General features: G+C 42.1%; 1 protein-coding gene across 2 annotated transcripts in view; it reads left to right on the top strand.

The window, feature by feature from the left end:
* Window positions 1–15555, top strand: part of LOC131549832 (inactive N-acetylated-alpha-linked acidic dipeptidase-like protein 2) — a 271029-nt gene that overhangs the window by 246954 nt on the left and 8520 nt on the right. Inside the window, exon 13 of one of the 2 annotated variants that reach the window (XM_058792346.1) lies at window positions 11203–11401. In XM_058792346.1, coding sequence (XP_058648329.1) covers window positions 11203–11401 — 199 coding nt within the window. Of the gene's footprint in view, window positions 1–2161; window positions 2463–11202; window positions 11402–15555 lie in introns of those variants that run through there. The other variant, XM_058792347.1, reaches the window with a different exon arrangement.

Raw genomic sequence — 15555 nt, 5'->3', positions numbered from 1 at the left:
CGATTCCAATCGACAAATAGATTGCGGGGACTTTTCAGTCACGCTGAAAAACCCCAATCCCCTCTCATCCCGTATACTCTCTTTTCCCGAATTTGCAATAGCTTTCAGTCGATTCACGGAGATCATATGCTCAGTCTTCCCTCACAGGCGACGCCGAGCTTAATGACTACCTGGCCATCATAGCCGAACTCGCGTTGTCCTACGGAGGAGGGCATTTTTCACCTATCACAAACTGTTTTCGGCAAAATGCGCCGTCCGAGTTGCGCAGTGGAACCAATGCCCCTACTGGGGCGCTCTCGACCTAGATCTCCACAACAGGGTGTTTCTAGGATGTAGGAACATTTCGTGCGCCGTGTGCAGGTCGGTCGCTCATTCCACCACAATTGCCCACGGATCAATCCGTCGGCTACTCCATGCCCAGAACCCACCTCCACAAAATCCACCAGCTACGTCCCAAGATCAGCAACAGCGCTATTCTCAGACCAGGAACAATCAGCTTCATACGCCGCGGACAACAGGCAGCCATGCTTCGCTTTTAATAATCGAAAATGCATCAGACAGCGATGCCGTTACCTACATATGTGCAGTTTCTGCGGTGGAGCCCACGCTCGTGTCACATGCCCTGTGTCTAAAGCTGTGAATAAAAAATCAAAAAATTATTTATCGACTCCCGTGAACATTTCTCGTCTGGCCATCGAACTCACCAGCCATCCAGATAAAGAGTTCTGTAAATATCTCCTGTCCGGCCTCAGTCACGGTTTCAATCCGGCGTCGTGTCGCGCTTTCCCAAAATTTTATCTGCAACAATCTCCAATCCGCCCATGCCGAGCCTGACACCGTAGACGACCTCATCGGGAAGGAAGTCAAATCAGGCTTCATGATCGGACCTTTCACAAACCCCCCCTTCAAAATCTTTCGCGTCAGCCCCATTGGTGTAGCTACAAGAAAATTTTCGGGTAAAAACGATTAATCATCGACCTGTCATCTCCCACAATTCCACCACTCCAAGCATTAATAGCCTGATTCCTCGAAGAGTTTTCGCTCAGGTACCATGACATAGAGCAGGCAGTCGAATTGATTAAAATTGCGGGCCGAGGAGCCTGGCTCGCCAAAATAGACATCACTTCTGCTTTCAAAGTGATGCCTATCCACCGGATTCATGGCATTTATTCGGGATACGATGGTTAGAGAAATTTTATTTCGCCGTCCGCCTCACCTTCGGTTGCAAAAGTAGCCCAAAATCTTCGACATGCTTTCAGAAGCCGTCTGCTGGATTCTGTCAAACAATTACGCCATTCCCCATCTCATCCATCTCCTAGACGATTTTTAATCATTTCGCCTCCAAACGCCATCCCAGCTGCCCACATCCTCACAGTCCAAAAGGTTTTTCCGAGCTTGGGATCCCCATTGCCCAGGAAAAACCTTGGGCCCAGCTACATCCATCGAATTTCTCGGCATTAATCTAGACTCAATCAAATTCCAGGTCTCTCTGCCTAAGGAGAAAATCGACAGGATAATCCTCGTCTCCTCTACCCTCATTGACAGCTCTCACTGTTCCAAACGCGAACTCCTGTCATTGCTCGGGCATTTAAATTTTGCCATGCGCATCATTCCCCAAGGCCGTCCCTTCATCTCACATCTCCTCTTACTCGCCGTCAGTCCATGCGCTCGAGGACCTAATTTCCCTATCCCGAGAATGCCGCGGCGAACTTAGGTTATGGATAACGTTCCTCAAACAATGGAACGGCCTTTCCTCTTCTATAACAACCTCGTTTCGTCTCCCATCGACATCAAACTTTTTACAGACGCGGCCCCTTCAATCGGTTTCGGAGGATTTTACCAAGGTCGCTGGTTCGCGTCTCCATGGCCTTCCCAGCTGCAAGGTTCGCTACCGTCCTCAGCTCTTTTTGAGCTTTACCCCCTCGTGGTAGCAGCTTACTTATGGGGAAACGAATGGGCCTCAAAATGCATCTTAGTGCACTGTGACAACGAAGCAGTTGTTCAGTGCATCAACAAAGGCCGTTCCCATTCTACCGCCCTCACGCCCTTCCTAAGACGATTAATATGGATCTCGGCATGCGACCAATTCATAATAATCGCCAAACATGTCGCAGGTTCAGAAAATAAAATTGCTGACTCTCTGTCTCGCTTTCTGTTTCAGAAATTCAGGATGCTGGCTCCAGAGGCGGACCAAAATCCAACCCCAGTACCTCCATATTCAGAATTAATATTTCCGTAAACCACCCATTAAAACCTCTCCTTGAAGATTCACTCGACACCATCCTCCAGGCTGTCTCTCCCAGAACACTCCAATCATACGTAACAGCATGGAGATGCTTTAAGTCATTCCACCTCTCTTACAACATGCCATTTCCAGATTTTCTCTACTCTCAATAACCTCATTTATCTCTTTTCTCAACAGCATCAAAGGCCTCCAAATCAATTCCATCAAAAGTTACATAAGCGGCATCCAATTTTTCATAAACTCATGTACGGCGCTCCCTCACCGAAATTAGCAATTCTCAAACCTCCATGTTGATCAGAGGAATCCAACGATCCCGGCCGACTCGTCCCGATTCGAGACTACCCATTACATTAGACATCCTCACCAAATGTATCCACTCCCTCCGCACAAATTACCAGCCCCATAATACCGCCCGGACACTCGATGCCATGTTCATTTTAGCCTTCTTCGGGTTTTTGAGATGCTCAGAGCTAACCATCTCCTCTAAATTCGATCCGGTCATCAACCCCACCATCTCAGACCTAACAATTCTTGATAGCGAAACCATTTCTTTTCGGATCAAACAAAGTAAAACCGATCAAGTTAAGAGAGGTCATTTCATTTACATCTTCAATCTCTCTTCTCCCATCCAACCCTACCAAGCTGTCCTCGAGTACCTCTGCTCTAGGATTTCCCAGGCCAAATCCCCTCTCGAACCTCTATTCTTAGACGAGGCCAAAAAACCTGCCAGTCGCTTCTGGTTCCAAAAACATCTTAAATCAGTCCTGCTATCGGCAGGCATTTCAGCAAAAAATTTTTCCAGCCATTCCTTTCGCATCGGGGCAGCAACATCAGCAGCCCAGAAAGGCCTCACCAAACAACAGATCCAAACCCTAGGAAGATGGTCTTCAGAAGCTTTCCAAAGCTATATCAGAATAAACCAGTTCCACATTAAATCAGCCCACCAGATGCTAATCGGGTAATATAAAAAAAAAAAAAAAAAAAAATTTTCACATAAATTGGTACGAGCCTTCCAGACATTTTTAAAGAACTTACCTTTTCAAGTCCACGCTTGGCGAGGCCCACCTATCTGACACCGTGAATCTTCACAGCTTGTTGAACACTGGCAGAGCCTCCCAGCTAGACAACTTACCTTTTCCACCCTGCGGCCGGAGAGTCTCACCCAACCAGGCTGCGAGCTTCCATCTCCAGTCAGATGACGGCGAGTGCCTCCCGCCACCTAACTTTACCTTTCTGTCTTTACCTGTCCGACACAGTGAGCCCGATCTCCCGCCGGACGCCGGTGAGCGCATTCCCGGCCAGACAAACTTACCTTTTCAAGTCCCACGCTGGCGACGCTTACCCGTCCGACACAGTGGGTATTGTGCTCCCGTCGGGCGTCAGCAAGAGCCTCCCAGCTAGACAAACTCACCTTTCCATCCCGTGGCGGCGAGACTTACCCATCCGGACCGTGAGTTTTCATCTCCGGTCGGATGCGGCGAGAGCCTCCCGACCACACAACCTTTTCCGTCTTTACCTGTTCGACACAGCGAGTCTTGATCTCCCGCCGAACGCCGATGAGCGCATTCACGGCCAGACAAACTTACCTTTTCAAATCCCTCGCTGGGCAAGGCCTACCCGTCCGACACAGCGAGCACTGAGCTCCTGGCGAACATCGGTGAGAGCCTCCCAGCCAGACACTTACCTTTCTTCCATCCTGCGGCCGTGAAACTTACCCATCCATGCTGCGAGTGTCCATCTCCAGGCGGATGTCGTGAAGCCTCCCGACCACACAACTTTACCTTTCTGTCTTACTCGTCCGACTCAGTGAGCCCCGATCCTCTTAACGGACGCCGGCGAGAGCACTCCCGGCCAGACAACCTTACCTTCTCAAGTCCTACGCTGGGCAAGGCTTACCCGTCCAACACAGTGAGTCTTGATCTCCCCGTTGGACGATGGCAAGAGCCTCCCAGCCAGACAATCTTACCTTTTCCGTCCACTTGCACCACAATATCAAACCCCCCTCGAACGCTACATACTCGGTCGGTCAAGCAATCTTAGTTTTCAGTCCGCCACCGGCGAGGCTTAACCATCCGACTCACGAGTATTGATCTCCCGTCGGATGTCGCGAGAGCCTCCCGGCCGGTCAACCTCGTCTTTTTCCTCCTACGTCAGCGCCGCTGGCCCTTCAAACAGGTGAGCACGCTCACCAGTTGGATGGCGGCTAAGCGTCCCGACCACACAACCTTTTCCGTCTTTACCTGTTCGACACAGTGAGTCTTGATCTCCCGTCGAACGCCGGTGAGCGCTTTCTCGGCCAGACAACCTTACCTTTTCAAGTCCCACGCTGGCGACGCTTACCCGTCTGACACAGTGGGTATTGTGCCCCCGTCGGGCGTCGGCGAGAGCCTCCCAGCCAGACATCTTTCCGTTTCATCCTACGGTCGGCGAGACTGACCCGTTTGACTCAGTGAGTATTGGCCTCCCGTAGAGCGTCGGTGTCGGTCTCGGCCACCCACCTATTTTTCCGTTCGACGGGCGACGACGCCTAGCCATCAGCCGCCATGGGTCTCGCCCGCCTGCCGAACACCGTCCACCTGTCTCTTCTATCCTCACACCTTTTCCCCCCGCCTGGCGAGGCCTACCCGTCCGATATCTCCTGAGTCTCAATCTCCATCGGATGCTGCGAGGCCCTCCCAGTCTCCGGGTTTTCTCTTCTCCCTACCTGTCGGCAAGGCTATCCGTCCGACATTGTAGTCTTGATCTCGTGTCGGACGTTGACGCTGGTCTCCCGGTGGGCTCCTGTACTTGCCGCCCGCAAGTGAGGCTCATCCATTCGATGCCGTGAGTCTTGATCTCCCGTCGGATGTCGCGAGAGCGTCCTTGTCGGACGTCCAAAACTCTTTTTATCTGCCAAGCCAATAGGACCCACTCGTCCGGCATGGAGGTGCTCCAGTCGGAGGCTTCATGGGTTCTCTTGGCAAGTCTCCGCCCTCTGTCCTCTGATCAGCAGGGGCTGACGGCCAGTAGGGCTCGTACGCCGACTCCGTGATCTATCCCACTGCAGGCAACTCGGGTCCTCCTGGCCAGGGCCTTAACGACGCTGCTCCTCTATCGGCGGGCAAGGCTCACCCGTCCCAACGTGATGAGCACACCGTTGAGCTTCGGTTCGAGCCCTCCCTGACCGGTCGCCCCAAACCACGCAGTTCACACCAGCGGCCGGTGGGGCCTACCCATGCATGCCAAACCGCTCCTCAGAGCTCGTAGGCTCCCCGGCCTGTCATCCAGGCTACCCTTGAACCAGCTACCGCCAGATCTATTGCGTATTTGGGGATCTTAGTCTGGCGGCTGTCCAACACTCAATTGCTTTTGGGGATACTCTGGGTTCGGGCAATTCCCGAGCTCGGAGCCCTTCCCCAGGACAGCACGCCAACAACGTATTACCATACTCGCCAAATACGCATTACGTTACTCGTGCTAAATATATGTAAGTGTGAACTCGTGAAATGATGTTTTATTAACAAAGTTCGGAGGAGCACGTCAGATACTTAGCCTAATTAGACACAAGTGGTACGCCATCAGGCTAATCAACACAAGGGTACAAATACAGCTGACATACCTCCTTTCATTTGACGGCTAATCAGCATCCCTCCACCACCCCTTCTCCACCATTATCACCAAAGTTCACTACACAGTAGGGGATACTCTGGGTTCGGGCAATTCCGAGCTCGGAGCCCTTCCCCAGGACAGCACGCCAACAACGTATTACCATACTCGCCAAATACGCATTACGTTACTCGTGCTAAATATATGTAAGTGTGAACTCGTGAAACAGTGGCTCGCAGGTATGCCGTTTTTCACCTCTGCAGGGAGACATTGAGAGCTTCTCCGGCTCTCTGCTGGAGCACTGCGCCTTTTGTCTTTAAATATTCATGAACACAGAGAAGAGGACAGGTGAGAAATGTAATTGCCACATAATCCTGCCACATGAAGACAGACTGCAAAGCCCTTAATGCTGTGCAGTATTGATATTTCATCAGACACGCGCCAAATACTCATGTCCGATCTTTTGTTTTACTGTCTCGGCTGCAGCGGGGCAGAAAGACTGAGGCATTGCACGCCTGAGAATATCCCACAGATGCTTTGCGAAGGCATTTTCACTGTCACTGTTTGGGATGGAAAACCTAAATATTTTTGATCCCATATTTTTTACGTACTGGTGCTTCCAGCTGTTTCCTGACAGATATACCCTAATGTGAAGTCTGTTCTGTGGAATTTGGAGTTTGAAGAAATAAAGCCTCCTTCAGATGTCAATATGATCTCATTGTAACACAGTTTGTAGATCGGGAAGGAGGAGGCGGGAACCGGCGAATATTTCAACAAGGTTTTAATAAAATAAACAAACATAAAAGTAAAGCGGCAGCCCCTCACGGACGACTGCCACACACAAAACACAAATAAAAGTCTAGGCCTGGTCCTCTCTCGTCTTGCACTGTCCTCGCTCCTCCTTTTATCCTTCCGGAGCTCCTCCGTGGGACTTGAGACCGGTGAGTGGCGCAGGTGTCACTCATTATCATAAACTCCACCGGCCTCGCTCCGTTCCCTCGGCTCTTGGCCCCGCCCCACTCGTTACACTCATTGTACTCATTATCTAGATAGATAGATAGATAGATAGATAGATAGATAGATAGATAGATATATGTGTGTGTATATGTATATGTGTGTGAGACCCTGGACCACAAAACCATTCATAAGGGTTTTTATACACCATCTGAAATAAATAAGCTTTCCATAGATGTATGGTTTGTTAGGATAGGACAATATTTGGCCAAGATACAACTATTTGAATATCTAGAATATGAGGGTGCAAAAAAATCGCCTTTAAAGTTAACCAAATGAAGTTCTTAGCCATGCATATTACTAATCAAAAATTAAGTTTTGAGATATTTACAGTAACTAAATATCTTTACTTAATATCCTAATGATTTTTGGCATAAAAGGAAAAAGAAAGAAATATATTTTTTTTGTAAGATGGTGTATATATATATATTTCAAATAAAAATTAAAGTTCTTTTGAAATTTCTTTGAAATCATCAGTTTCCACAAAAGAATATTAAGCAGCTGTCTTCAACATTGGTAATAATAAATGTTTCTTGAGCAGCGAATCAGCTTCAAGACTGTGCCATCACAGAAATAAATGAAATTTTAGAATATACAGTAGTTATAGTATAGTAAAAATCTTCAATTGTAATTTTTCACAATATTACTGTTTTTACTGTATTTTTAATCAAATATAACCAATCTTTGTAAGAGACTTTAAAAAACATTAACTTAAACTATTATTATTATTATTATTATTATTATTATAGTGTTTGCATGCACCATCAGTCAGTTTGAGAGTTTAGAGACAAAAAGAGTTTAAACAATCAAACCATTAAACTTATATTATATTTTACCTGCTTCCATGTATCCTGGCCTGGACACTTGTTGACCGATATTAAATTCTACTACAATTTTCAACATTAATAATTATAATAATAATAACAACAACAATTCGGTACAAAAAGCACAGTGTCCAATTTTTTTATTTGTAGCGTATAGAGATGATTGATGCTTGGTGGCTAGGACATTCTCTCTCTCTCTCTCTCTCTCCTCATGCTGTGTTATGGTAGGAGTTTCAGAGACATGAAAATGACAGTATTCCTGAGGAATAATGAATCGAGTAAGATCAAAGAGTCGTGGCTAATTGAAACCTTTGAGATCTTTTGTTCCCTTCAGATTCAGACAGCTCATTGATGTTCAGATTATTTTAGAGTGACTCAGCAAAGTGAAGCATGAAGACTGCCAGACATCTGAAATCATACAAGTTAATCACTCACTGGAAGATAACTTTATAAGACTGTTATTGGTGTTGGGAAGCTACATGAAATCTGTAGTTGCCACTCTTAAAACTCTTTTGAAAATGTTAGCAACAACAAAACTTGCTAACATTTATACTGTAAGGGAGTATTAATTTTTAAAATATGTAACTATCAATGTGTTATAATTTCATCAGAGCAGCTTTCTTTGGCTTTAAAATGAAAAATAATGTGTCATATGCTTTGAAGTGAAAAACTTAAATGTGTTGGAAATTTGTGTAGCAGACGAGCTGTGTCTCCTTCTGTTCATTATAAAATGTAGATATTATGCAATACACAAGCAGTCACAGACATTGTTCAGTCACAGCACTTCTTCAAACATCATCTGGAGTTATTGCACTCCACTAAATAACCATTAAGTTAATTGTGCCGTTTGTTATATTTTTGTTGCATTTGATATAAAGTTAAATTAGAAGTTGTTAGATATCATGTTGGATGGCTAACACAATGCATAATAAACAAAAGCTATGATAATGATGCATTCTAATTCCAAATATAAATGACAATAATTACCCATTGTATTCTCAGACATCACAAAAACATTCTATTCAGTATTGTAGAATGTGAAATTGTGCTTTTTTTTCCCTTTTTTTTTCTGGAAACTTGCTCACCAGTTGATCCTCTGCAGTGAATGGGTGCCGTCAGAATGAGAGTCCAAACAGCTGATAAAAACATCACAATAATCCACAAGTAATCCACACCACTTTAGTCCATCAGTTAACATGAGATGTTTTTAACTTCAATCATTGCTACTCACTGAAATACGAGTCCTCTATACACAATGTTAATTTTCTATAGTGGAAAAGTCATCTTGTCTGAATCAGGAAAGAAATATGCACAGATCAAATGCTGTTTACAAGTGAAAATAGTCCTAAACAAATATGTGTTTTATGGATTTTGAAGTGAGAGGACAAGAGGGCATGGACTATTATGAATTATAGGCACTCGTATTTTGGCCAGAAGTGAAGGATTAAAGTTAAAACACCTTAATTATAGATTTGCTTCATACACATATTTCACAATATGGATTGGAGTCATACGAATTACTGTTTTTATCAGCTGTTTGGACTCTCATTCTGACGGCACCCATTGGCTGCAGATGATCCATTGGTGAGCAAGTTATGTAATGTTACATTTCTCCAAATCTGTTCCAATTAAGAAATAAATTAATCAAGATATTGGATGGCCTGATGGTCATTTTTGAGCAAACTATTCCTTTTAGATTTTTTTTTTCTTCCAATTAACTGACAGCCTTTGGCACAAACATGGAACATTGAAGTGATATGCATTTTCGTCATCTCGTTTGAGTTGGTGACAGTTTCACTGGGTCTTCTGATGTCTGTGTTACAGTGAGTGATGAGTTACAGCAGTCCTACTGCAGGGAGAGCTTTTCATTCTGCAGAGAAAGAGAGAAAGAAGGAGACAGTGTGTGTTCAAGTTTGTAGAAAAGTGTTTTTTTGTTTTTTTTTCTGTTTACTTAAAAGTTTTGCATATCCTCCAAAGAATCGAAATATATTCATTAAGATATTTTCCAATGATACCCATCACTCAGGGGGTGTTCAGCCTTTTTTTGCCGCAAGCAAAGTTGGGATTTGAGCTGCTAGAAATACCTGGTGGAAATTACACTGGAAATCATCATTGTTGAGTCAGATTTGAAACTTTGTGAAAGCCCCGTGGAATTTGATTTTGTAGAATTTGGTGTAACAGATTTGTACATTATTGAACTTTATTTAACATATGAATCAAGGTACCTTGTTTTAACATCATTCTAAGGCAAGACTAAAGCATTGTGCCAAGCTTAGTGATTTTAAAAATAAATAAAATAAGAAATAAAAATCAATCAATCAAAATTTAAGATGACAGACAACCAGACTACCCTTGTGAAAAAGAATCTCTTTAGTGCACTATATATATATATATATATATATATATATTTTTTTTTTTTTTTTTTCAATTAATACTTTAAATAATTTGATTTAGTTACACATTTGCAATTGTGTGCATTTAAAATGTTGAATAAAATGTAAAATATTAACATTATTAACATAACAGTGATGTTTAAAATGTACATTGTGTACCTAAGTGTGAGACAGTCATGAAAGTGTACTTCTTTTAAGTGCATTTAAGGGTTGCAATAAGTGAATCTTATTGTTTTCAGAATTAGTGTGTTTCACATTTTTTTGTTACCAACAAAATTTTGATTTTAGTTAATGCCTCTTCTGCGTGAAAATGTGTGAAGCAATCATCTTCAACTTAGCGACACTGTGAACTAGCCTGTTAAAATGCACACCCACCCGTCACAGGCCTGGCATTATCTTTGAGAGGTTGTACAGTTCTTAACAGCTCCTGCTCAACACATGATAGATGCATGCTTGAGTAAGCAAGATGAAAGATATATATCAGAAATATGTCAGTTTTTAAATGGATTCTTTTGAATTCAAGCCCTAAAACCAACCAACAATAGAGTGGTTACAAGTCATGCTATACTGACACTATACTAGTTGCAGTCACATCGCATTTTTTTTAACACATACCTTGTTAAACTGGATGAATATGCATGTCTTTGACTCATTTGTTAACTTTTGTTTCCGGGCAGATGGAGGTATGCCAGGGGTACATCTTTGTTTAGCACACAGATTTGGCATTAAATACTATGCTGTTTAATTTTGAGGGCCAGTGCTCTGCTGGAGTTTTGAGGGTTGCACTTAAGCTGTCAAAACAGTTGCTGCTAACAAGAAGTGAAGTCAAGTGCAGAGCCGAAGGGTGCGTCTGAGACGATTAGGACCATGACGATGAAGTGAAATTAGATAAAAGCTGCTTTGAGTGATGGGTAGGTGTGGTTAATAGCTACTGCAATGCATTAAGCCCAATCTGGCCATCCGTGTTATTCTACCTAAAAATGACAATAATTATGATGTTCAGTGCCTGGAGCAATTGTGCTAAACTAAAAAATGGAGAAAAAAAGGAAAGTCATCAAATCAAGGTTATTGGAACACACAAGGAAATACAGTTTCAGACATTCTACTTGAATATTCACAATTCTTGTCTTATATTTTTCAGATGACCCACTGAGCCAGCCGGACCTGCTGAACGTGGCTTCATCTTTGAGAGACAACTCAGCTTTCTTCCAATCTGAGGTCATGCGTCCTGCCAATGACCCCAAAGAGAGAGATCCCACCCACGTACGCATGCTCAACGACGTCCTACGAGACCTGGAAAAAAGCTTCCTTATCCCAAACCAGCCTCTCGGCTTTAACAGGTAACCGTTGGCTTACAAGTTCGCAAATGTGGAACATGAACAACGGTTTAAAGAATCCATACATTTTCACAAGATGAAATCTTTCATGCAAAGTGTGATGTATCATGTAAGTTTCAGAGGAAGTGAAAAGAGGTGAAACATTTGGTGGAAACTTTGATATACCTGACAACAGAGCGGTATTAATTATTGAGTGTTTGGGGTGAGTGAAAGCTGAAAAAGTTTCTTGTGATAACAGATAAGAGAGTGGTACGTGCAAAACCTGCAATCTTTTAGTCAAATGACTTTACGGAAAACAAAAAAGTACCTTTTTTCAGAGGGCTGACTATCCTACTTTTTCCCCACACAGGTTTACCAAAAAGTTTGTGTCTTTACAATCTGAGTGTGATCATTATTTAAAGACTTCAAGCATCTTGTAGAATGCAAAACATTATATAAGGTTTAAAAGCCATAGGCTTTTGAAAAAAATGTTTGCATTCAGACAAGGAACCAGAAATGAGCTGTTAAGTTTGATAGTCTTTCCACTTCTCATAGGATAGTCACATTCGTGTTGAAATTCATGATGAAATGGATGAATTTGGTATACTTTTAAATACAGTTTGATATATTGAGCAACAAGTAATCTACTGTTCCATTTATTATTTCCCTCAAAATCTGCTATTTTGTAGATGATGTGACAGCTAATTTTAGAATTAAGAACAAAGGCTCTATGCTATTGAGTGCTATGTTGCATTGTTGGTTGGAATAATGATTCACGTGTAATCGGAAATTTCCTATTTCCCACTTATGAAGTCGTGATTACAAGCTTGTCGTGCTTTAATGTTGGAAAGAATAAAATGTAGCATCCCATTGGTTGACAATCATATAAACATTCACCGCGCTATACATGCAGTTTGCTCACAATTCTGGAATTTCGGTCAAATACATGCTTATTTCACTGCTTATAAAACATACAATATGCTTCGAATGAAATAGAATAAATACACTACTTTAGCGACAAGACACAGGGATGTAGTTGTTGTGAGAACAGCATTGACAGCAGTAATGGTCGTCCCCCTGTTTAAAGTTTATGACCCACCCAACTCGGAAACTCGGAAACCCGAATTTCCCAGTAGTAAATATGACTTGAGAGGCTGTTCACGTCCAATTTCCGATTAGGAAACTCATATTAACGATAATTCCGATAGTACATGAAGGCAGCATAAGCAACTGCAGTATCTTGCTTTGAAAACTGTGGCTATACTGATGGCATGTTGAGCTGCATTTCTAATCAGCATGCACCTGGCAGAACGGTGGACTGTTTATCTGAAATAACACTAATGACTTAAAGAAAAAGTTTACTCAAAATTTAAGTTGTTTGGATGAACTATTCCAAAGGAAACCTGCTTGTGTTTTCATTTGGGAGTAAATGATGACATCACTTCCACATGGTCTACTGGGGCAGATGCTGCTGAGAGACATGCAGTTTGCATCTCTGTCAAATTTTGTTACCCCAAACATAAGTGTCAGAAAGACTGCCTCATCTCGAAAATGAAACATTAAATAAATAAACAAATAAATACATAAGTAAAATAAAACTGTCTGCTTCCTCTCAGAGACGCTGTAATATTGAGCTACAATGTAGAAACACTCATTTCGTAGTATGACAATTTTATTGCATTTGTAAAAAGCTGTATTGGCTCTTTATTTTATATTCGTATGGTACAGATCCAGTTTATAAAGAATTGCCTCCAGGTTAATAAAAAATGAACGATCGTAAAGATTATTAGTTGTTCATTGTGAAAGACCATAATTAGCACAAGATTATAGTAGAAGTCTATAGGAATTTATTAGCCTGTATAGTCCCATGATACCCCTAAGGGGGATTTGTGGGTCGATGGACTGAAGTAACCATCATTTAGCCATTGTGCTGATGTCATCAGCTTTTTCCGTCACAGAGAGCAACACTGGGATTGCATGATTCAACAATGAAGGTCAATAAGTCAGGAATATTTATATACAAAAGCATCTAAGTGTGTACTGTGTCTTTCATTAAATCCAATGTTCCCGGTTGTTCATCAGCCATGATTAGGTGCTTGAAAATGCAAAGAGGAGTGAACAAAGGGTCAAGCACAATGCAGGCCTGCATTACAGAGTTAATGGTTTCTTGCGACCTTCTCAGTGGAGGAGATCTAGATCTCAAAACCATAGGACTTTGGCCAGAATTATGTGGTAAAACACTATTGCAAGTACACACACACACACCATCTCGCAGGGAATAGAAGTAAATCCCTCAGTCGACTGTGATTCACTCCTCAGCTCAGCAGAATAAAATGCTGATCTTCGGCCAGTGTCCTCAAACACTCCTCAGAATTCCACTCACCACGGCACATGTGCTGTTGGTGATGTGACAATAAAAGCAATTTGATTTGATTCAACAGGGATTTACCAATGTGCCTCTGTTGTTGACAGGAACTGTGTTGCAGCTTGATCCATAATGGAGTGGCTCATAGCCGTGGGAACATATTTTATCTGGGGATTGCTGGGGGCGGGGCCACAGTGGGGGATTTTAGACAAAATCCTAATATTAAACAGCTCAAACTCTTATAGATGAACATACAAATGAATGAAGACAAAGTTATGAGAACGAATATATAGTTTATTATATATTCAGTTTAATGTGTTAAAATTATTAAACTATTCACTTATTAAACTATTTAACGCCGTTAATGCAGGGGCGGGGCCTAGGGTTGGCCACCTACGAGCACATCAAACAGAAGACGTTTAAGATGCGCGCTCCAAACGAGTCTAACGAAACGGTACTGTGCTCGCAGCGCATGCTCTTCAATTGCACGCACAAAGGTGCCTGTGCGCGTATAGTCTGTATAATTTCATATTAAATTGCGAAAGAAACTACGAGCATGCAATGTCTTGATTAAGTCATGAAGTTACCAAAACGGCGATTAAAGCCGCCATAAAACTGTGCATGCATGTAATATGTTATATATGAGTTACATTAAGAACATCTCTGAAATGGTTTTCAAAACTGTCCTGGAGCAGCCCAGCACTGTCTCCCTCATCTAACACACTCGATTCAACTCATCAGCTCATTGACAGAGACTGAAATGGGTCCGACCTGAAATGGGTCAGAAAAGGTAGAGTTGTGAGAAAATACAATGCGTGTCAGATCCGCGTCATGTTCAGCAGCGGCAGCTCTTAAAGAAATAGAAGCCAAAACAACCTAATAACCAGCTGCTGTGATGTCTGTTCATCAAGAACAAAAGAAAAAAAAGATTAAATTAATAACTTTTATAGTTTTAAGGATTCATCTGTATTTAGTTTAGAATTTAGTGTTTGATAACTTTATTCAGTTTCTGTATATTTCTGCTGAGGGGCACAGGTAGCTAAATTTGACATTTATTATAATGGGTTTATGTGAAGATTGTTTTAAGTTCACTTAAATTAGAAATTATTTTTAAAATCTAATAAATGTTAAAATTGATAGCTCTTAATTATAATGTAATGTTGACTGGCTATAGTCAATGGTTAAATATTAGGGGGAAACATTTTTATAGTGAAATCAGTAGTAATTGGTGTCAGTGATACTGGCCTTCAGTCATAAAAAAGATGCCATTAAACAGATATTAAAAATATACCATCTTTATGTTGTTTGTACATTAATTTGAAGATTGAATGTGAAATTATTGCAATATAAAAGTATATTTAAAAACTTGAATGTTAGGTGGGATTAATCAAGATTAATTTCAGGAACAAAAATGCGATTTTAATTAGTTTTTTTGTTGTTGTTGTTTTTTTATCGATTGACAGCACTAATATATACTGTATATACACAACATGCAGTTTTTAAATGAAGTTTTTTATTATGAAGGGAAAACAAAATCCAAACCCAAATAGTGCTTGCACACTAAACCTAATAACTGGTTGTGCCACCCTTTGCAGCAACAACTGCAATCAAGCGTTTGCGATAACTTGCAATGAGTCTGTTACAGCGCTGTGGAGGAATTTTGGCCCACTCTTCTTTGCAGAATTGTTTTAATTCAGCCACATTGGAGGGTTTTCGAGCAAGAATGGACTGTTTAAGGTCATGCCACAGCATTTCAATTGGATTTAAGTCCAGACTTTGATTTGGCCACTCCAAAACCTTAATTTTGTTTTTC

The sequence above is a fragment of the Onychostoma macrolepis genome, chromosome 11 (genome assembly GCF_012432095.1).
Source record: "Onychostoma macrolepis isolate SWU-2019 chromosome 11, ASM1243209v1, whole genome shotgun sequence".
NCBI classification, from domain to species: domain Eukaryota; kingdom Metazoa; phylum Chordata; class Actinopteri; order Cypriniformes; family Cyprinidae; genus Onychostoma; species Onychostoma macrolepis.
This window is presented reverse-complemented; position numbering and strand designations above follow the sequence as displayed.